The 24327-nt window shown below is 28.6% G+C and overlaps 1 protein-coding gene across 1 annotated transcript in view; it reads right to left on the bottom strand.

The window, feature by feature from the left end:
• LOC126735304 (SCY1-like protein 2) overlaps nt 1–24327 on the bottom strand; it is a 185261-nt gene that overhangs the window by 60936 nt on the left and 99998 nt on the right. The window contains exon 6 of the mRNA XM_050439254.1: nt 20764–20859. Coding sequence (XP_050295211.1) covers nt 20764–20859 — 96 coding nt within the window. The remainder of the gene's footprint in view (nt 1–20763; nt 20860–24327) is intronic.

Here is a 24327-nt window from a genome sequence, read left to right as displayed (position 1 = left end):
AGTAACCGGTAAAATGAGACGACAAGATAATTACCGGGATTTCTTAGTGCAGAAAGGGCATTTAATTGATGTCAACTCTAGTAAACGACATTAGCGATTTTTCTTTACGCCCCAAGAGCTCCGGTGCGGTTTTCTCAGGATTAATTGGTTCGCTGAAGGACGCCTGTAAGTTATTTGTTCCGGGTAATTTCCTGCATTTTTTTAAAATTAATAACCGCACAGGAATATTCTTTTGTTAAGTAAAAAAATACACTTTAAATATTTTAATAATTTCAATTCTTTTTTTGCATTATACGACAACAATATTACATGTATAAGAATTAAATTATGCCTCCCGGTTCAAATTTCAAAACGTCATAAAGTAAGTCGCACCCTAGAAGGGATAAATGGAGTCATCTACCTTTCTCCTAGGGACAATACAAAACAACCGTTTCCGAAAGTTTTCGCTTAATCTAATTACATTCCTAACATAATACAAACTGTAAAATTGGGTCGGCTTCTAATTCCCGAGACAGAATTTAGCCAAAAGCCTTTTCTCGGCTGCTCTATTCATTTTGTGCCTGACACGGGATCTCTTTTATCTTATAACGCGGCTTCAGAGCTGCGAGTAGTTTCCGGGAGTGTCTACGGGGCCAGAATGGCGCGTTCCAGACACGAAATTGTGTTAAACATCCGACAGGTGCTTCCTGTTGGGCTATCAGATCGTGTTTAGACCCGGTGTGTGTCAAAGTGGAGAGTGTAATTTGAATGAAAAAAAAAACGATGCCGCTAAAAGGGATGGATGGTGAGGGTTTTATTTGGGGAACATGAAGGTTTTTTTTTTGAAGCACTCCAAGTCACAAAAGATAAAAAATGTACCGATGAAAAACTCACGGGGTAATTTTTTATGTTTTCTGTGTTAATTTTTCTTTCTTTTCGATTTATTTATCGTGTCGTGAACAGTCTTTTATAAGAAAAGTTCAGCCTCCTGGAATTTCTGATACGAGCTCTTTTAATAATTTCTATTTACTCCTATTCATTATCATATAACAAATAAAAACAGTTCTTACTGGAAAATTGAAGGCACAAATGAAAATCAAAACTTGGTAAGACATATACATGCAAGAAAACCCTGAAAACTATTTTGACACATTCATCTCTAAAATCTCTAGTCATATTTGGGCATGTAAAGAAGTTAAAATTTAAATTCAAATTTAAAACTTTTCTTATTTGTCTTTAAAATACAGAGTTATACTTACGGCACACTATGTCTGTACTTCTTAGATACTTCATAACCCTTTTATTACTTTTTAAAAAAACTACTAAAATCCATACACTAAAATATAATATATTTACATTGTCGCTTACATTGTTGTAACAACGAAAAAAAATTATTGAAATCCATATACTCTTAAAAATCAGGATATTTTTTATTCATATTTTTCTCACTCACATTGAAGTTCCTAGAAGAAAAAAATTAGTCTATCTCTTATTCGCTATAACTAAATATTTTGATACCTAGTGGCTAAAATATTATAATTATTGATTTTTGGGATAATCCAATTGCTCTTTTATTACTTTTTGAAAAAAATCCTAAGATCCGTGTACTAGAAATTAGGATATATACATTTTCTTTACACTAAAATGCCTAAAAGAAATAAAATAATTTGTCTCTTATTGGCCACTAAATATCTTGATGTCTAGTAGCTAAGATGTTGAAATTTTTGATTTTTATGATATTCCAAGAGCTCTTCAAGCAACTACTGAAAAAAATTATTGACATCCATATACTTTTATATCAAGATATTTTTGATTGATATTTTTTTCAGTGGAATGCTTGGAAGAAATAAGATAATCTCTTATTGGCAGCTAAATATCTTGATTTGCAGTGGCTAAAATGTTGTAATTATTGATTTTTAGGTTGCTACAAGGATTTTTCCAAAAAAGTATTAAAATCTTTTCACTAAAAGAAAATATTCACATTTTTCTCACTGGAGTCTCTGGAAAATATGTAATGATTTGCCTCTCATTGGCAGCTAGATATCTTAGTTTCTAGTAGCTAAAATATTGTAATTATTGATTTTTTTGGACACTTTATGGGCTTTTTCATCACTTTTTGCTTGAAAAAACTGCTAAAATTGAAACACTAAAAAATAAGATATTTGCATTGTTCTCACTGGAGTGCCTGGAAGAAATAATTTTTTTATCTCTTTTTGGAAACTGAATATCTTCATATAATGCTAAAATATTGTAATTATCAATTTTCGGGATACTACAATGGCTGTTTTATCAGTTTTTAAAAAACATACTAAAATCCGTACACTAAAAAATAAGATATTTACATTGTTCTCACTGGAGTACCTGGAAAAATCAATTGATTTGTCTCTTATTGGCAACTGAATATCTTGATGTTGTGTGATATTGTAATTATTGATTTTTTGGATAATCCAATGGCTCTTTTATTACTTTTTGAAAAAAAATCTTAAGATCCGTGTGCTAAAAATTAGGATATATACATTTTCCTTACACTAAAATGCCTAAAAGAAATAAAATAATTTGTCTCTTATTGGCCACTGAATATCTTGATGTCTAGTAGCTAAGATGTTCTAATTATTGACATTTATGATACTCAAAAAATAATTGAAATCTATATACTTTTATATCAAGATATTTTTGATTGATATTTTTCTCAGTGGAATGGCTGGAAGAAATAAAATAGTTAATCTCTTATTGGCAACTTAATATCTTAATTTGTAGCAGCTAAAATGTTGTAGTTATTCATTTCTATGATAGTCCAAGGATCTTTTCAGCGACTGCTAAAAAAATATTAAAATCTATACACTAAAAATGAAAATATTCACTTTTTTGTCACTGAAGTTTTTTGAAAATATATAATAATTTGCCTCTCATTGGCAACTAACTGTGTTGATTTCTAGTAGCTAAAATGTTGTGATTATTAATTTTTTTGGATACCTCAATGGCTTTTTCATCTCTTTTAAAAAAAAACTACTAAAATCTAGAAAAATATAATAATTTGTCTCTTATTGGCAACTGAATATCTTTAGGTTATGTGGCTAAAATGTTATAACTATTAATTTTCGAAGTACTTTAATGGCCCTTTTATCACTTTTTGAAAAAATTCCGAAGATTTATAAATGAAAATTTAGGATATTCACATTTTTCTCACCGAAGTGCCTAGAAGAAATAAAATAATTTTTCTCTTATTGGCAACTGTATATCTTGATTTGTAGTGGATAATATATTGTAATTTTTGCTTTCTTAGAAAAAAAAATGTGCTATATTACGTAAGATAAAACAAAATCTTGTGTACAAGCATCCTAAAAACTAAAAAATTCCAAATTCACTTTAAATTTCAAACAAACATAACATCTAAAATATTTTACAATAAAATTTACACACATTACCAAAATTAATTATAACAAAACAGCTGTCAATAAGACAGAATTTAGAGGAAGTAAATTAAAATATTTAATAGGAAACAAAACTAAAACACTAAAATGATGTCTGAGCACAGGTATCATTAAAAAAATCGTCAAGGCTATAATATGCCCTGGATAAAAGTGATTTTAATTTCTTTTTAAATTTCTTAACTCTTAAAATTTGTCTGATACATAGAGAAACATGGTTGTAAATTTTTTTGCTAAGGTATATAAATGAGTTCTTGGTGAGGGAGGATGTAGGGATTAGTAAGGGAAAATCGTTAACCTGGCGAGTCATATGACCAGTGTTAGAGAAGAGCGAAGAAACTTACAGCTTTCTTTGAACATAAGGCTTTTTTAGCATAGCTTTTTTAACATAAGACATTTTTCACTAAACATAAGGCCCTGAACGTCACACTTAAATCCCATAAAAAAGGTTTTACCCACATTAAATACAAGCCTGTTTGCAGCACACCACTCCGATAAAATCTTAAGATCCTTATAAACCTGGGCTCTAACATTATCAGAATCTCTATGATTCCATAAAATGATAGATTAGATACTCTGATGGTTTTTATGCTTTAAAATTGGGGTCTTAAATTGTTATATTAACAGTACAAATCAATAAATGTATTTTTTGTTCTTATATACTCTTAGAAGTCTATTACAAATTTGAAAAAGTTTGTACAAAATCAGACACAATTTAAAAAAAAAATCTTTTATTTTTTTTGTTTATATAAACCTTAAAGAGTCAAAATCAGGTAAAACTGAATTATGCCAGTGATGAGTTAACGCAACCATCAAATATATAGGAAATAAGCCTTTATGAAAAACTTAAATAAAAAGCTCAAATAAAAAACATAAAGAAATGCAGTGGCATTTTTTTATGTTTTCTGTATTAATTTTTGTTTCCTCGATTTATTTATCGTGTCGTGAATAGTCTATTATATTAAGTTTAGCCTCCTAGAATTTCTGATTTGACCTCCTTTAATAATTTCTATTTACTCACATTCATATTCATATAACAAATATAAACAAATAATAAATTGCGAAAATTAAAGGCACAAATGAAAATCGAAACTTGACAAGATCTATACATGCAAGGAAACAATGAAAACAGTTTTGCCACATTCATCTCCAAAATCTCTAGTCATATTCGGGCATGTACAGAAGTCAAAACTTGAATTAAAATTTAAATTTTTTTTTATTTGTCTGTAAAATACAGAGTTATTGATACAACACAATAACAATAGAAAAATATGACAAATACGGACCAGATCGTGATTATATAACCGATCCAGAAGACTTGTTGGATACAAGCTTGTGTGAAGTAGCCTCGCTCTTTATAATTCTTTTACATATAATATAGGGGTATAGTTCAAATACAAATTATTAATTTAACTTATATTTTCCCGGTGATACATGAAAGCGACAATAAATATTTGTATTTCTTCTTATATTTTCTAATAATTTTATATTTTATTTAGATTGGTTATTGTGTTTAATACGAATTATAGTGTATGTAAAAATTAAATGATTAGCATAAGAAAATATGACTGATAAAAATATCAAAAATATTACTTTAGTATTAAGTATTTTTATTTATTTTCCATTTATTTTTGGAAATAAATATGAAAACATATAAATTATACATTGAACGTATATGTTATTTCTTTATATAACAGAGTTTGCGTTAACCCATTACTGGCATAATTCAGTTTTGTTTAATTTTGACTTTATAACGTATATGAACAAAGAAAAATGTTTTTTTTTTTAAATTGTGTCTGATTTTGTACAACCTTTTTTTCAAATTTCTAATAGACTTCTAAGGGTATGTAAGAACAAAAAATACGTTTATTGACTTGTACTGTTAATATAACAATTTCATGCCCCAATTTTAAAGCATAAAATCCATTAAGTGTCTAAGAAATCAATAATTACAATAGTTTAGCCACTACAAATTAAGATACCCAAATACAATCAGAGAGAATTTATTTTATTTCTTCCAGGCATTTTAGTGAGAAAAATACCAATCAAAAATATCTTAATTTTTAAAAGTATATAGATTTTTATATTTTTTTTAAAAAAGCCATTGGAATACCCCGAAAATCAATAGTTACAATTTTCTAACCATTAGACATCCAGATATTCAGTTGCCAATAAGAGATAAACTCATTTTTTCTTCCAGGAACTCCATTCAGAAAAATATGAATATCTTCATTTTTAGAGTTTTAATTTTAATAATTTTTCAAGTAGTTTTTAAAAAAGCCCTTGGAGTATTTTAGAAATCATTTATTACAACATTTTAGCCATAAGACATCAAGATATTCAGTTGCCAATAGGAGACAAATTTATTTATATTTTTCAGATACTCCAGCGAGAGCAATGTAAATATCCTAACTTTTAGGGAATGTTTTTTTTTTTCAAAAAGTAATAAAGAGGCCATTGGAGTATCCCAAAAATCAATAGTTAAAATATTTTACCCACTAGACATTAAGATATTCACTTGCCAATAAGAAACATACTAATTTATTTCTTCCAAAAACTCCAGTGAGAAAAATGTGAATATCTTCATTTTTAGTGCATCAATTTTAATAATTTTTTCAGTAGTTGCATGAGCAGTCCTAGCAGTATCCCAAAAATCAGTAATTAAAATATTTTAGCACCATAAATCAAGATATTTAGTTGCCAAAAAGAGCTTAATTATTTTATTTCTTTGAGGCATTCCAGTGAGAAAAACATCAGTCAAAAATATCTTGATTTTTAAAAGGATTTCATTCATTTTTCTTAGTACATTTTTTTATATGGATTTCAATCATTTTTCTTAGTAGTTATTTAAAGAGCTCTTAGAGTGTCTGAAAAATCAATAATTACAACATTTTAACTACTAGACATCAAGATATTCAGTTGCTAATAAGAGACAAATTATTTTATTTCTTTTAGGCACTTCAGTAAGAAAAATCTGAATATTTTAATTTTTGGTGCACGGATATTAGGATTTTTTTCAAAAAGTAATTAAAGAGCCACAGGAGTATCCCCAAAAACCAACAATTATAATATTTTAACTACTAAACATTAAGATATTCAGTTGCCAATAAAAGATAAACTAATTTATTTCTTCCAAGAACTCCAGTAAGAAAAATGTGAACATCTTGATTTTTAGTATGTAAATTTTAAAATTTTTTTCAGTAGTTGCTTAAAAGGCTCTTGGAGTATCGGAGAAATCAATAATTATAATATTGTGGCCCAAATTAAGATATGACATTAACAAATTAAGATGTGACAAATTAAGATATTTGCCAATAAGAGACAAAATATTTTATTTCTTCTAGGCACTTCACTGAGAAAAATTTGAATATCTTAATTTTTAGTGTACGGATTTTAGTATTTTTTTTAAAGTGATAAAACCTATTAGAGTATCCCGAAAAATCAAAGTTATAATATTTTAGCCACAAGACATAAAGATATGTGTTTGCCAAATAAGAAATAAAATAATTTATTTCTTCCAGAAACTCCAAAAAATCAATAGTTATAATATTGTTGTCATTACAAATCAAAATATTCAGGTGCTAATAAAAGAAAAGTTATTTTATTTATATATTTTTTAAAAGTTACCTTATTTTTTAGTGTACCGATTTTAGAATCTTTTTCAATTAAAAAACCCATTTTGATAAAAAACCTACTAGAGTATACAAAAAATCATTAGTTACAATATTTTAGCCACTCCAAATTAAGATATTTAGTTATTAATAGGAGGCAAATTATTATATTTTCTTTAGAAACTTTAGTGCGAAAAATGTGAATATGGATTTTAATAATTTTTTTTAGCAGTTACTGGTAAAACCCTTAAAGTATCCTAAAAATCCATAATTATTATATTTTAGCTACTACAAATCAAGATATTTAGTTGCCCATAGGAAATTATCTATTTTATTTCTTTCAGGCCTTCCACTGATAAAAATATCAATCAAAAGTATCTTGATATAAAAGTATATGGATTTTAATTATTTTTTTTAGTAGTTGCTTAAAGAGCTCTTGGATTATCCCAGAAATCAAGAATTACAACATCTTAGCTACTATACATTAAGATATTCAGTTGCCAATAAGAAACAAATTATTTTATTTCTTCTAGGCATTTTAGTAGGAGGGTAAGTTAGGGTAGGTTTTAGTGTACGGATCTTAGGATTTTTTTCAAAAAGTAATAAAAGAGCCATTGGAGTATTCCAAAACTCAATAATTACATTATTTTAATTACTAGATATCAAGATATTCAGTTGCGAATAAGAGATAAACTAATTTATTTTTTCCAGGAACTCCAGTGAGAAAAAAATTAATAAAAAATATCTTGACTTTTAAGAGTATATGGATTTCAATAAATTTTTTTTGTAGTTATTTCAGAAGTTCTACAAATATCCTAGAAATCAACATTTTCGCCACTAAACATCAAGATATTCAGTTGCCAGTAAGAGACAAATTATTTTATTTTATTTCAGGTACTCCAGTGAGAACAATGTAAATATATTATGTTTTAGATTACAGATTTTAGTAGTTTTTTCAAAAAGCCATAAAAGAGATTTAATAATTTAATTTTAATAATAAAAATTTAAAAAAAAGTATTTTTTTTAATTTAAATAATTTAAATTAAGGTATTCAAGAAGTCAATAAATATAACATTTTAGCCACTAAAAATCTAGATATACAGTTGCCAATAAGAGACAAATTGTTTTATTTCTTCTAGACACTTCAGTGAGAAAAATGTAAATATCCTAAATTTTTGTGTACAAATCTTAAGATTGTGTAAAAATTATTTTTTCAGTAGTTACTTGAAGAGCCCCTGAACTATCCCAGAAATGAAATATATAATTATACCAATGTACAATTATAGCATTGTACCTACTACAAATCAAGATATTCAGTTGCCAATAAGAGACAAATTATTTTATTTCTTTCAGGCACTCCAGTGAGAACAATGTAAATATTTCAGTGTTAATGCATCGATTTTAGCAGTTTTTTCAAAAAGTGATGAAAAAGCCACTGAAGTATCCAAAAAATCAATAACTACAATATTTAAGCCAACAGAAACTAACATATTTAGCTGCCAATAAGAGGCAAATTATTATATATTTTCCAGTAACTCTAGTGAGAAAAATGTGAATATTTTCATTTTTAGTGTATGGATTTTAATACTTTTTTTAGCAGTTGCTGAAAAAGTCCTTAGAGTATCCTAAAAATTAATAATTACAAAATTTTGCTATTAGAAATCAAGATATTCAGTTGCCCATAAGAGATTAACTATTTTATTTCTTCTAGGCATTCCACTGAGAAAAATATCTGATATATGGATTTCAAATATTTTTTTCAGTAGTTGTTTCAGAAGCTCTTGGAGTGTCTTAGAAATGAATAATTAGAATATTTTATACACTAAACATCAAGATCTTCAGTTGCCAATAACAGAGATAATTTTTTTTTTTCAGGAATTCCGGTGGTAAATTGTGAATGTTTTGATTTTTAATATATAGGTTTCAGTAATTTTTTTACTATTTATTTAAATAAGTTAAACAATTATTTCTTGTATGTAAATATATATCGCGTAAGTTATAGCGAAGTATAAAAAAGAAAATAAACATCTTTGCATCAAAGACCATTAAACGAAACCCTTTTTCTATGCATTCTATTTTACTATGTAGTTATTAAATAATTTTACATATTATAATATATGTATGAGGTCTATTGGGATAATGCTTACAAATCAAATAGTTATATAATAAACTATAACTGACAATACATTGTACTCTTAAACAGAACAAGAAAACGATATTTATTGAAGTAAACATAGCGAACAATATCAATGTAGGGAAAAAGCATGCTAAAAAAATAGCAAAATACAGAGACCTTGAAGACCGAATTCATGCAGTTTTTACGATACCAATTATAATTTCAACAATGAGGATGATACCAAAGAATCTGTTAAAATATGTCAAAGAACTCCATTTTGGCAAAAATCTATACGAAACATTGCAAAATTCTGTTCATTTGTCGGCCACAAAAAATTTTTACTTTTAAATCTCTTTTTATTCTTAGGAAACATCTATTGTTCTTTTTAAAAATTGCTGCAGTCTTCAGGCTCCTACCGCTCTTTAAGTATTCGTCAAATCCTCAATTTACCTCTAACACTATCCTTAAGTTAAGGAATCTCTTATTAACGAGAATCGTAAAATGATCGAATCATCTGCCTGTATTTTTATATTTAAAAGGATCTTAACACCAAGAGGTTTGGTATTTGACAGAAAAACCAGTTTCCTCAGTACCCTCACAGAGCTTCCTAGAATACCTCTTTTAGTACTCTTGAATTTGATCGGTTTAAGAGTTTGTTATAGTATTTTGGATTTGTGTGGTATTCCAGATATTAGATAATAGAGAGAAATGATAGATAATAGAGAGCAAGCTCTACTTAAAGTCATTTAATGTCTGATTTAAGCTTTAAATATCCTCCTGGAGTCTTCCTAATTTTTTTTGGTTTAATATGATATTTGATAAGCATGGTATTTGTGTTATTTGAAAATCAATTTCTTTTATAAACTTAATTGTCCTTCTAGATTCCTGATTAGTAGTAAGTCCTGACTAATTTTCTGGAATAGATTTTTGGAAGCTGAAAAGCGGTTAGGCATTTTAAAAAGTATATTCTTGCATATTTGTTTTTTTTTTAAATTTATAACTTTATATTTGAGAAAAATATAATTTTAATCTATAATTTTAGTTTTTTTATGTTTATATTTTATTAAAAAAAAAATACAACTAAACCGAATTTGAAAATGGAAAATTTTGACAAGAAATGGAAATAATACACTGGAAAACTAACAAGAATGATACAGAACTAAATAAATATTTGGTAAAAATGTTACAGCATGCAGTCTAATAAGTTTTATTAATTGTAATAATTTATTTTAAAAAAATACTTAAAAAAAAGACATAAATGCCAAATTAGAACAAATAAAATTTGTAAAGTAATAAATATTAGAATTCCGAATTAATCGGATATTGGTTATCGTCCTTCCTAAATTCTAGTTTTAAAAGTAATATCAAAAATCTATACGGATGTAATTGAAGTAAAAAAAATAAAACTCCAGCAATATCCAACTTTAAAACGTGAGTTTCCTAAGCTTATCATTTTCACCTGTGAGTTCAAAACTGATTTGAGACTTCACATTTATTTCCTCTCAGGAAGTTTTAATGATATTTTGAAGTTCGCCTCGCAACGGGAAGTTACAGCGGTATATACGTTATGCATTTATTTCGGACGAGATATGCCTCTGCCAACTTACTGCACCGGCTTATGCAATTATAAAATTAATTAACTCACTTTCTAATCCTGTTAGACGGCGAAAAACATTATTTTCAAATTAAAATTTTTATTATTTTTTAATTAAGGGGCTTAAAGGTATTTCATTAGCCTTTATTTTTAGAGGATCGGTATGAAAATCTCGTCTGAAACTGAGTTTTTTGATTTGTTTTGTATTTAATTACTCGCATACTTTTATAGGGTAATAAAGGAAGAAGAGAAAAAGTGTTTATACCATCAATTAGAAAACTAATTAAAAGACTAAATAAATGAGCTCTAACTTTGCACACTTATTTATTTTTTTAATATTCTTTTTTTTAGAAGATTGGTACAAAAATCTTGCTTAAAACTAGTTTTTTTCATATTTTTTCATTTTTAGTTATTCAGTTTTTTTATAAGGTAATTTACTTACTTAAGATTTTATTTCTAGCGGGCACTAAAGTTAGCTGAAACTAAAATAATAAATAAATCTAAAAATAATATATAATTTAAATTTTAAACACAATTGACCGCAATAAACCCTAATCACAGTCACGATAATATATAGTGATTTTAGCAATCACATTCATTGGAGAAACATTTATGTCACATAAATCAGAAACTTTATTACATACTTCGCACATTACATATAAAGGTGATTTTAACAACATGGAACGAAGTCTTGAATGAAATTTTTCCTTTGTAATATTTCTATTAATTTTTCGTGTTAAACTTTGTCAAACACTTTCTCAAAGTCTACAACAAAAAAACTGTCGGTATATATTTTGACTTACGTGCAAACATCTCTGCTGATTAACATTTAATTTAAACAGTGCTTCCCTTGTGCCCAGACCCTTCTTAAACCCTAGTTAATTCTATACCTAATTTTGCATAAATTCTATAGTAAATGATTGGCAATAGAACTTTAAGTGTATGGCTCATCACTGAGGTTTTTCGATACTCAGAACAGTATTTGGTATTAACTTTTGTAATTCAATGAGAATTTTTTTGGGACCATTTGTTTATTTTTTTTTGGTCTGTTAAATAAATCATTTCTTCTTTAAAGATTTCTGGTCCAGTGTTTATTAGAAAATTAAGACTTAATTCCGGTTTACAATTGTAAAAATAGGGTTTTGAAATAATTGGTTCATTCTGAAAGTTGTTCAATGATATCTTTAACTTTTCTTCTTTATTTCTCAATTAATGCTTGTTTATACCTGGCATATCTTTCATTTTCTTATGCATGTTAAAACAATGATACCCGTTTTCACACGCTTTTTTCTCCTCATAGTTCCTTTTGCATGTTTGATTTTAATTTTGATTTGTATAATAATTGTTAGTAATTGTATAGCATGTTTATGCTTATGGTAATACTTATAATAATAATAATAATATCGACTCTATTTTGGCAATTTAACAAGTACGATTTAAGAATTATTATTTATCTCAAACATAAATGTACTATTGTGAAAAGTCCGGATGTAGATTACTACACAAATAGGTTTGGGTTGGGTTGGATTGGAATATATGCTCTGTAGAATTTCTATACTCTTTCTATACAATATGCTCTACTTATGAGTATAATTTTTAATTTTTGCCAAAAAAAATTAAAATTAAAACACTTATATATTCATATAAAAAACTAACATTATTTTTATTTAGCATTTTTATAAATTTATTAGAATAGTAATTTTTTATCAAAACTTTATTTTATTATTTTATTTAATTTTAATTTTTTTTTTTGGATTTAATTTAAAGCATTATTCAGACCTCCTTACCATGACAATTATAAAAATGGGCACTATAAATACAAACGTGAACTCTAACAAAAAAAAAAAGGTTTTAATGAATAATTTGAAAATAAAAATGTAAAGGTTTTAAGATGCTTAGACAACTTCCAAATATAAAGAAACATTATAAAATTTTAAGAGAACTTTCACATTTTTGTCAATAATGTTACTACTGCCGCCTGGGTTATTTTTGCAAGTGCACTTAACGACATATTTTTATCCTTTGATATAAACGTAGCTGAAGCCCAATGCGTACAATTTATAAAAATGTAGTTCGTACCCATTTAAGTTATGCTTTTTTTTCACAAAAATTTTCAAAAATGAGCAAATATTCCTTATAAGCCTTTAAAACAGAAATAGTATTTTTTGCATAAAAAAACAAAGCAACTTATGAAAAATAACTTCTTTAAGAAGGTAAGAGAAACTTTAAAGATTTCCTACTTATTATTCTCGAGAGCTGATTATTAACATATAAAAGAAAGAAAATACCATTAGAGCCTTAAATTAAATAGATCCGCAATAAATTTTATTCCTCAGGATCCCTTGTTAAGCTACAAATACGTAACGATTATAAATCATATCATATCTTCAGTTTTTGGGCTTTTACTAATAAAAGAAAAAGACACTTTAGGCAGGTATAATGAAGTTGCTTGATGATGCAAAGGTTAAGGCTCCGCAAGCCATAGTTTAACTTTATATAACGTTTAGTTCCTCGACTTCCAATAACCTGCCTCTTTTAAATCTATCCCTGGTTAATTTTTTTTATTTAATTTTGGCTGGTAGACATTCAAATACAAGTTAACATCTGAAGTCGATAGAATGACTAGCTTTTTAGATAAGGATTGGATTTGTGTCCTGACCGATCCATTCACTCACATATTTAACTTAATCCTATTTACAGAGCAAGTTCCAGATATATGGAAGGTTATTAAATATCATTCATATTAAAAAGAAATTCTGACGAGAGAGCCAACTATAATTTTAATGCTCTGAAATTTTTCGAAACTGTTTAAAATAAGATTGGGTCCATCTTTGTTTGATCATAATTTAATTATGTGACCTTTCCAGTCATATTTGTGAATCTATTTTACATTCTTTAACAGAATATTTATATGAAGTAAAATATTTCTTTAGGTTTAGTGCTTATTTTAAGTGCATACATTGCAAATATGGGTCGCAAAGGCCAAGAAACGATGGAATCCGAGCGAAAAATAATTGTACAGCAGCGAAAAGAGGGTAAATCGTATTCAGCGATTGCCCAAATTATGAAGAAAAGTCGATTTACTGTGCGTAGTGTCTTAAAAAGGTTTGAAACTGCAGAAAATTTCAAAAATAAGCCTAGAGCTGGACGTCCGCCAAAGTTAGCGGAGAGGCAAGAAAGAAAAATTGTGAATAAAATTAAGCAAAATCCTTGAACTAGCGCTTCTGAAATTGCGGCTATATTGACAGAAGAAGATAGCATTAACGTGAGCTCAAAAACAGTACGAAGAATTCTTCATAGGGCTGGATATAGTGCCAGAGTAGCTCGGAATAAACCATTTATTAATGAGGTTAACCAAAAAAAGCGTCTTGAATTTGCGAATGCACACTTTCGTCAAGATCATATATTTTGGGACAACGTAATATTCTCTGATGAAAGTAAATTCAACATTTTTCATTCAGATGGGAAAGAGACTGTGTGGAGGAAGCCCAATTGTGAACTAGATGTACAAAATCTGCATAAGATTGTGAAACATGGTGGTGGTAGTGTACTAGTGTGGGGCAGTATATCATCGGGAGGGATCAGAAATCTGGTTTTTATAGATGGTATTATGGACAAAAATGTATATATAATTATTCTAAAAAAAAACTTAAAAGCTAGTGCGGAAAAACTTAATTTGGCAAATGATTATTACTTTCAACAGGACAACGATCCGAAACATACAGCCCATATAGTCAAGCAGTGAATTGCGTTTAATGTCCCTCATACTTTAAATACACCTCCTCAATCTCCAGATGTCAACCCGATCGAAAATCTTTGGAGTGAGCTAGGAAAACGAATAAGGAAACACCATATTTCCAGTAAGGAAGAGCTTAAACGTATTTTGCTGCAAGAATGGAATAGTTTTGAACCTTCCTATATGCAAAAGTTGGTCCATTCAATGAAAAGGCGGCTCACTCATATTATAAAAAGAAACTGGGAATAAATTTTATTTTTATTTGGTGTGCCAATAGTTATGTCCATTTTAAATAGAATGTAATTTTTATTTTTTGTTATGCTCTCGTTATGCTTAAGGAAATTTATTTTATTTTTCATTATTATTATTATTATTATTGTACTAAATCTTTTATATGTTTTTAGTTAAATAGTTTTTATTGGGTTACATAAATATAGTAAACATTAATAAATTACTTTATAAAATTATGGTGTGCCAATACTTTTGTCCCTCACTGTAAATGCCAAAATGTTAGTTTTTTGAAGAATAAAAAAGCCAAAATCTGACAGATCTGCTATATATTCTTTTAATACTAAACAGTTTTTATAAATTTATTAGAATAGTAATTTTTTATCAAATCTTTAATTTATTATTTTATTTAATTTTTAATTTTTTTTGGATTTAATTTAAAGCATTATTTAGACCTCCTTAACATGACAATTACAAAAATGGGCACTATAACTACAAACGTGAACTCTAACAAAGAAAAAATTTAAGGTTTTATTAATTAATTTAAAAATTAAAATCTTGAGGTTTTAAGATGCTTTGACATGCATATTTATGCTAAATTTTGGCGAAACCATATATTATTAAAAAATGCTAAAATGGTAATTTTTTGAATAATAAAAAAGCCAAAATCTGACAGATCTGCTATATGTTCTTTTAGTATTAAACAGTTTTAGCCAAAATAGCTATTTCATAAATACTATCCAAACTTTAATTATGACAATGATATTTACGCTAAATTTTGGTAGAAATTAAGATATCTTTAGCCAAAATTACTATGTTATGAATAATAGCAAATGTTAAACTCTGATAATAACCTAATATTTTTGCTATCGTTTGATTTATTATAATAATTTTCCTTTTTATTTTTTTAAATAATAAAAAAGCCAAAATTAAACATTCATATTTTTGCTACATGTTTTTTTAATATCATACATTTTTAGCCAGAGTTGCTATTCTGTAAGTTATTTTATACGATTTAAGATCTAATTTTATCGTTTTCATGCATTATGTTAAATTTTTAAGTAAATCATATGAGCCATAAAAAAACATATTTTGTACAAAAAAATCTCTAAAATCCATTTTTTTTTCAATTAAAACGGTCAGTGTAAAAATGGCTACAAAAAAATGTATTTCTTTTGCAAAATATTGCTGTTTTTTTTAGGCTTTTATGCCAAATTTTGTCTAAATGCAATAAAAATTATCATATTTCTAGCAAAAATTACTAGAAAATGCCAAAACTTAATGTTGATATGGTTAACAAAATATGTCATTATTTATGTCAAGATTTTTTAGTCAAATGTTTACTAATTTATACTCCAATTTCGGACAGTTATGTTTATGTAAATTTCTTTTTTTAAGTTGTTAGTAATCAGAAGTTTCAGCTTAATAATGTAAGTTATAAAATGGCCATATTTTCAGCCAAATGGTCAAAACATAAATAATGAAATTTTTGAGCCAATGTAATTTTATATACTTACACTAGAGTGGATATTTTTTTACTTAATTACTTAATAAACTATAAAAAAAATTGACCGACCATATTTTGCCTTTCTTCTAGGTAATAAAGTCAAATTTAATTCAAAAATAGAAGGAATTTTTAAGGGAAAAAATCCTATACTGCCGTGACAATAACACAGTTTCATGTATATTTTGTTGTATTTTTTTAAGAAATAATCTATAAGTTTGACCAAATGGTATAATGGTATAAAAAATTATAATCTGTTGAATAATATTTTATTAAAATCCAGTTCAGAGATCTATTGGAATCTTTGATGTGTCGCAGATGCCGCACTAACTAGTCCGTGCGTCTATGTCGTATTTATTGTCGCATGATATACATGTTTAAATGGCAAAATTTTATATGATTTATCTATGAAATCATTTTAAATATACATAAAACCCCATGTTGTACACTATTTTTTATTTGTCTTTCGAAAAAGTCAATTTTTAAAAAGAAAATAATATAAGAAAATTGACCGCAGACTAAAATCCAAGCATTTTACAAATCATTTTTAACACTTGCAGCACTCCCAGACTGTCACCTCTTTTTAGCTAGTCTATTAAACAAAGATAAAACACCTGCGTTCTAGCGATTCCTACTTTAAGTTGTGCAAGTAATTGTGATTGTGTATCTTTCTCTATCCCACTGATTTTGAGCATCACGGGGCCGTACGCAGATAAATTTTTGGACCGTTTTTGTATTATTTTCGTCGTGTTTTTAAAGATATCTTTACGGATGGGTCTATCGCCTTTAAAATAGTTGTTGGATGGGTCTATCACCTTTAATAGTTGGGGGGGAGTCATGTGAGGTTATTATTTGATGTGTTTTGCCGCTTTTGCTTTTTTACACGTTTATTAAAGTGGAGACGACTTAGAATTTGGCCTGTATTCGTCTAAATTTTCTGCAGTTTTTAATGTGAGGAAGTGTGTTTCTTTTATTTGTGTTTGTGGATTTGTTTTAATATTATACTTAAAAACCTTAAAATGTTTCGACCCTGGGAAATTAGGCAAGAAAATTTGGCAAATGAAGAGGACAGTATTTGTGCCGGCTTATGGAGAACGTAGGTGCACAAAAAAGACAATAATATTTGACTGTGAATAGTGAAAACAATAAGAGTGATCTGGACAGTGATTTAGACTCATATAGATGGTTCATTTTCTTGTGCTGAGGAAGCAGAGGAAGAAGCCAGGGAAGTAAAAGCTATAGGGGAAAATCAAGGGGTTTTAAAACGTAATTGTTTAAGAACAGACGCCAAACCAATTTGTTTAAATGTCTATAACAATCTAAGGAATAATCCTCACAAATGATTGCAGTGCTTTGCAAAAAACAGCGTTTTTAACAGGGATTAAAGACAGAAAAAAAAGGAAAGATGCAGGACAATCAAAGGGACTTGACATGGACATTGCCAAATTGCTAAAGGAAGTTGTGTATTCTAAATACAAAAACAACGAGGTTCCAACTATAGAGATGGTTAAGGACACCTTATAGGCAAGGGACAAACATTTCGTAGTCTCAACCTTGCGGAAATACCTAATAAAACTTGGATTTAAATTTAAGATGGTTAACAAAAGGGCTGCTGTAATGGAAAGTACTCGAATTGTCAGGTGGCGTATAGAATATTTGGAAAATATAAAAAAATTTCGGGAGGAAGAAAGCTCCATATATTATTTAGATGAAACCTGGTATGATACACATGACATGGCAAAAAAGGGTTAAACTGATAGTTCTAACAAATGTGTCCTAAAAGATGTTCCACCGAACAGAGGTTCTCGGATGATCATTATTCATTGTGGTTCAAAAGAAGGTTGGGTGAAAGATGGACTGAAATTGTGTGGCAAAAAAATAGAAGAGTGCAATGTGGACTATCATAGAAACATGCATGCAGATATATTCGAAACCTGGTTTGAGAAAACATTAATTCCAAATTTAAAGGAAAACAGTGTCATTGTTATAGATAATGCATCATACCATTCAAGGCTTTCTGAGAAAATCTCAAACTTATCTTCACATAAATTGGAAATTGAGACATTTTTATTAAATCATGATCTCTATTTTCATGAATCTTATACAAAGAAACAATTATTGGAAGTTGTAAATACCAAATCATGGGAAAAGCAGTATGTAATAGATAACATAGCTAAAAAGTATGGTCATACTGTCCTCAAACTTCCTCCATAGTATTGTGTATTTAATCCTATCGAGTTGATTTGGGAACAATTAAAAAGGAGAATTCGCAGGAAAAATAAGTATCCAAAATTTGATAAAAAAGTTATAAATTTGATTAAAGAGGAAGGTATGAATTTAGGAGAGGAAGAGTGGAGAAAGTCTGAGGAAAAAATTATAAGATATGAAGAGGAATATCGTAATTTGCATCAGATTATTTTGATTGGAGGCGACCGTTTCATTAAAAATTGATATAATGATGGATCTGATGAACTTATAGAGACATTATAAAACCAGTTTAATTTTTTTTTACAGTTACTGCTACACTTGTTCTGTCTCAGAGAGGTAAGACTACTTCTTTCATAATTCACTGAAAGAAAAAAGCTTATTTTACATCTGAGTTGTAACTATTTAAAAAAAATTGTAAATTTATTATTAATTTAATTTAAACATTATTTCTGCTACTCGTGTAAGTACACTTTTTAAATCTGTTTTAGTATCCAAATGCTTTATTGCGACTGTGCGAGATGAAGTTGGAATCCATAGCGGCAACAAAGAAACTGGTTCCTTCTTTAATGGAAGAAACTGCTAAAGAAAAAAAGGAAAAATTGAGTTTAGAAAATTGTATTAACTCTTTGGGCCAGACTCAAAGGAGTAATTTTAAGATTTTGTATAACAATTTTAATTTTTAGTATAAGCATTTATTTTTGTTAATTTTCATCTAATCTCTCCTATTATGCACAATAACTATATATGAGGCAAACAAATTAATGAATATTACATTCAGGATGCAAAGTGTGTTTTTTTTATAAGTAAAACTTGTGTCTTTTACACACATAAGATATAGACAACTAGATGATTTTTAATGTAAAAGTTTATTTTAAAAAATATACTTCCACTTTTCTGACTACATAATTACTTTTTATAAAAAGAAGTTGGTACTAAATATAGAGATGAGGGTTTTCATGAGTATATATACAAATAAAGGACATTGAATGTGGTAGCCGGAATCCCCGTTAATAATAACCACCAAATAAAAATAAATCTCAATACCCAAAAAAAGGAAATTATAAAATTTGAAGATAAACCAAAACATTTTACCCTTTTGTGTCAAAAAGTAAGTCTTGAATGCCTTAATCCACAGAATAAATGGGTCTAAGTAATTCGTACCACCTATTCTCTCATCACTTGTTATAAACCTCCCACTGATAGCGCTAAAAATTAAATTTATTAAATTAAAATTTTTGGTTAGACTCATTGTACGTGCTTAAATCTTATATTTAAATAAAATTTTATCTTGCTATCAACTATCCTGAATTTCTAACTTAATAAAACTAAACCGAAAAATCCCCAATAATAAAGTTTTAAATACACATAAATTTTAAGGCCGGACCTGTGCAACTTTTCACGCTTGAGTGACTGTGATCGAGGTCAGACGTCTAACAAAATAGTACGTGGGCGCATGTAGTCAAATTTTAGGAATCAAATGTATAAATTCTTTAAAAAATGCTTAAAACATTTATTTATTTTATGGAATGATCAAATATCGCTTAGAATATTACTTTATGACTCTTTCCACATAATATTTTGCGATTTAAACATGCATGTCGTGTGACAATTCAAGCAACACCGGCACACGTACTATTCGCGGAACATCAAAGATTCTAATAGATCTCTGAACTGAACTATAATATATATTTTTTTTGTGTTCATGTATTTTCAATCAAAATTACTACCTATATAATATCTGATTATAAAAAGCTAAAACATAGAATTTTTTTACTAAAAGAGCCAAACAAGAAAAGTCAACAAATTATTAGGTTTTAGCAAAATTTTCTACCTTATGACACATTTTTCACTTTATTAATATTGACAAACTTTCACTCAAAATTAGAACTTTACAACTTGTTATAAAAGCCAAATTTTAACAAATATTATTTAAGCAAAATTTAATTGTATATAACATTGTTTTTCTCATTACTTCACTAAAACCATTCCAATAGCCTCAGCACCAGTAATAAACTTCGTCTACTACGTGTTTCAGCAAGAAGCGACTGGAGACAAAAATTTCAACCGAGTTTTTGAATAAAAAATTAGCGAGATGGTCCCAAAGGACCGAGCGATTCGTCTCGGAACTCGTTGAAAATGTTAGAGGGCGGCATCATATTATTTTCCTATGGCGAATGTTTTATGGATGTGCTTTGTACAAGCGGAATCTTATAAATTTTTAAACGGGTTGTGAATACAGTAAGACAATTGATTGATTGTGGTTTTCTCGGATAGTTTTAGGTCGAATAACTATTCGGGGACCTTCCGCTTATTTGAGCTTTATGTAGTAACCAGGCTTATTTGGAAAATCAATACTTACCCATGTAATCCAAATTGGGTTGTACCATCTTCGATAACCTAGAGGTCCACGGTTGGCATTGTACCTCTTGTCCTTCTTGCGAATCATGTAGCTTTTCTAAAAAAAAATAATTAATTTTATAAAATGAACATAATTTCTTACTGACCTATTTTGATGGGGTTAATATTAAACAAATATTTCGAATCACGCTCCCGAAGAAACCGACCCATCAGCAATAATTTCGTAGCGAGAGGAAACGGCTCTTATAAATTTAATATCTAAATGCCTCGCTTAAGTGAAACTAAGTGGAAAGTGGCCCTTTTCCACACGGGGCGAGGGCAGACTTTGCATTTAATATTGATTTGTGAATAAACACGGTAATGTTTAGTTAATTTCGTTTGGGCTACGTTTCATGTTAAATTTTAAACTTAATATTCCAACTAAATTAATATAATTATTTATATGTAAAATTTAAGCAAATGTGTTTAATTTAATTTAGCTTTTATAACTTTAAAATGATGTACGATATTATATGACATACTTTGATAGCTTTGGCTTTTAAGCTTTAGCTTAACGTCAATAAAATATGTATTATTACTACACATTCTTGCTTTCTTTTTACGGCAAACCATTTAATTTTAAAAGTTACGGCTAAGTAAACAAGAGAATATTTACAGAGGTTAGTTGATCAAGTAGAGATAAGTAGCTAGGAGAGCAAACTTACATTAAATAGTAATAAGATCAAGTTTATGACAGTTTAGTAAACCTATGGATCAACAAAAAACTAACAGAGAAAATCATTTAATACAAATACTTAAGAACAATGGTTTATGAAGATAATGAGTACACTGCCGAAAGTCAATTAAGAATTGGACCAGCCAGAACCATATTTAATAGAATAAGAAATGTGTTATACAGTAGAGATCTTAACTTACAATATTTAGACACGGAATGCTATACATTAAAGAAGAAAATGAATGACCGACATAAAGCATTTGAGATGTGGTCATATAAAAGGATTTTAAGAATAAATTGGGTGAAAATGGTAACAAATGAGAAGATAAAAGTATATTAAAGAAGGACAAGTTGTAAAAAAATTAAATTACTTGAAGGTAATTTGAGAAAACTTTAAAAGGCGATTGTGAAAAACTAGGGGTTCGTTCCTAATAGTCCGTTCGTTATCTTACAAAGCGATCTGGAGAGCGAAACTATTAGAAGATGCTACTTGTGCTACTTTCTAAGAAATGTCATTTAAACTTGAAATATTAAAATTTCAGAATTCTCAAAATAAAGAAATTTTTTTTTTTTAAATCCTAAAAATATGATTAACAGTTTTTCTTAAATTAATTTAATTTTTCACATATTCATCATCCAGCCTTTTTCGTAAAAAGTTGAACTAAATTATTCCAGTTGTGTCGCTTCTCGGATTTTTTAAGCCAATAGCCAATAATTTTTTTTAAAACAGCGAACATCCGTGACATAAGTTCTTCTTTTTATTTTCGAGTTTCTGACTCTATCTCTGATAGTAAGTCATAAAAGTGACCTTTCCATGTTTCTTTAGACTACTATGACTTTGGTAGCTATGGACTTGCATAAGGAGAGTAATTTGGCACCCAAAGTCATCACTGGGAATACGCAATGGTTAAAGGTCTTTGCTTTTATATAATTTGATTTGTTGCTCTATATACTTATAGACCCTCTACTGACTTCCATATGCAGCCCATGCCAAGGTAATGCAGTTCAGTGGTTTGGTTATTTCTGGCAATTTAGATTTCATTACCTCAATAGTTATATTTGTGGAAAAGTTTTATTTAGTTAAGTCCTGACATCATAGGGAGGCATTATCAACCAATTAGAAAAGATTTATGATATTACCATAGAGGCAATAGAATAAGCATTAAAAACCCAAAAAATAATAAAGCGCCAGAGAAAGATACCATAGTCACAGACGTAGTAAAAATAGGACGCTTACATCTAATTTTAAAATAAAAGAGCTTTTTAACCTCTGCCTATTAATTAGTAAAAAGTCCCCGAAAATTGACATAACAGCAATATTGTAATCCTGCTTTGCCTATTTTGCAGGACTCCGAATTTCGCATAGAGCTCAAGTAGTAATTTGTCATCTTTATTCAGGCATTTGAAGCTATTTTTTTAAGGCGTTTAAAATGCATAAACTTCCAAGGCTTTTGGATTAATTTTTATTCCAGACATTTCTACTCAACTTCTTCGAGAATTTCCAATTGTCCAAGTCCTATGACTCATTTTTCAACAAAAAGAAATGTAGCAAAACTAGAGAACTCTCGACCAACAAGCCTCTTAAGGCACCTTTACAAACGGTTTACTCAAGTTATAACCACCCGAGTGGAAAATAAATTCGATTTCCAACAACCTATGACATAGATAGGCTTTCGTCGTGGATTTGGTACAAATGACCACCGACAAAGGGTCAAAACACTTTAAATAGAAAAGATCATCAAACACAACAGAGCTTTAGTAATGACATTCGTAGACCTCCACAAAGCCTTCGATACAATAGCGCTAAATGCATTGTGGAAGGCACATTAGGAATGGAGAGTCGACTACGGATATACCAAAACACAAAATCTATCATCCACAATAATAAAATAAATAAAAATAGAGGTTTGTTCATAATAGTGCACTCTTTTTCTTACAAAGCGATCTGGAGAGTGAAACTATTACGAAGATGATACGTTTGCTAATTTCTAGGCGCCATTTTTAGAGTAGAAAATTCAAAATTTTTTAAATGGAGAAAAAGTTGAACATAGGCCTACCCTAAATTATTCTAGTTGTATTAGCTTCTTTTCAGCCACAGATTTGTTAACATGGTCTGCCTTTATTCCTTTTGTCAGTACGTGGTTTCCACTTCATGATCTAGTCCACCGTCCATCAGTGTGGTCATGTTGTGTGCTCGATAACATCCATGATGTCTTTTCTTTTTCTTATTTTCTCTATTCTGACTCTCCTAAAGTCCCAGTACTGATATTTCCATTATTCTTTGGTCTTTTCTGAATTTGATTGCTGTGGCCTAGATTAAAGAAAATTTTTCTCCACCTTCAAAGTTATGCCTAGGAGCCCACATTGGTCAAAAATCTTCTTTTTTTGGTGATTGCATAGGTTTCTCGTGAAGATATTTGATATAGCTTTATAGGCAAGGTTTTCCTTCAAATTTTTCTCTTCCGTTGAGTGGTTTGATTATCTCTGGCAATTTGGATTTAAGGACCTAACTAACCAATGATTAGAACAGCTTCCTAATCATACTATGAAGGAAATAGAATTAGCATAAACATAAAAAATAATAAAACGCGAGGGGTAGACAACATAGTTACAGATACAATAAAAACATCTACTGCTAAAAATAAAACAGCTTCTCAATCTATGCCTCTTTAATAGTTAAAAGTCTACGAAAATTGGTATAACACCAATATTGTAATCCTGCTTTGTCTATTTTGTAGGGCTTCAAATTTCGAATTAGGCTCAAGAAGTAATTTGTTATTATGTTTTAGGTATTTAAGGCAATTTTTTTTCAAGACGTTTAAGATAATTAAACTTTTCCAGGTTCTTTGA

Source organism: Anthonomus grandis, chromosome 4 (genome assembly GCF_022605725.1).
Source record: "Anthonomus grandis grandis chromosome 4, icAntGran1.3, whole genome shotgun sequence".
Classification (NCBI taxonomy): domain Eukaryota; kingdom Metazoa; phylum Arthropoda; class Insecta; order Coleoptera; family Curculionidae; genus Anthonomus; species Anthonomus grandis.
Note: the sequence above shows the minus strand (reverse complement) of the source record. Positions and strands in the feature narration are given on the sequence as shown.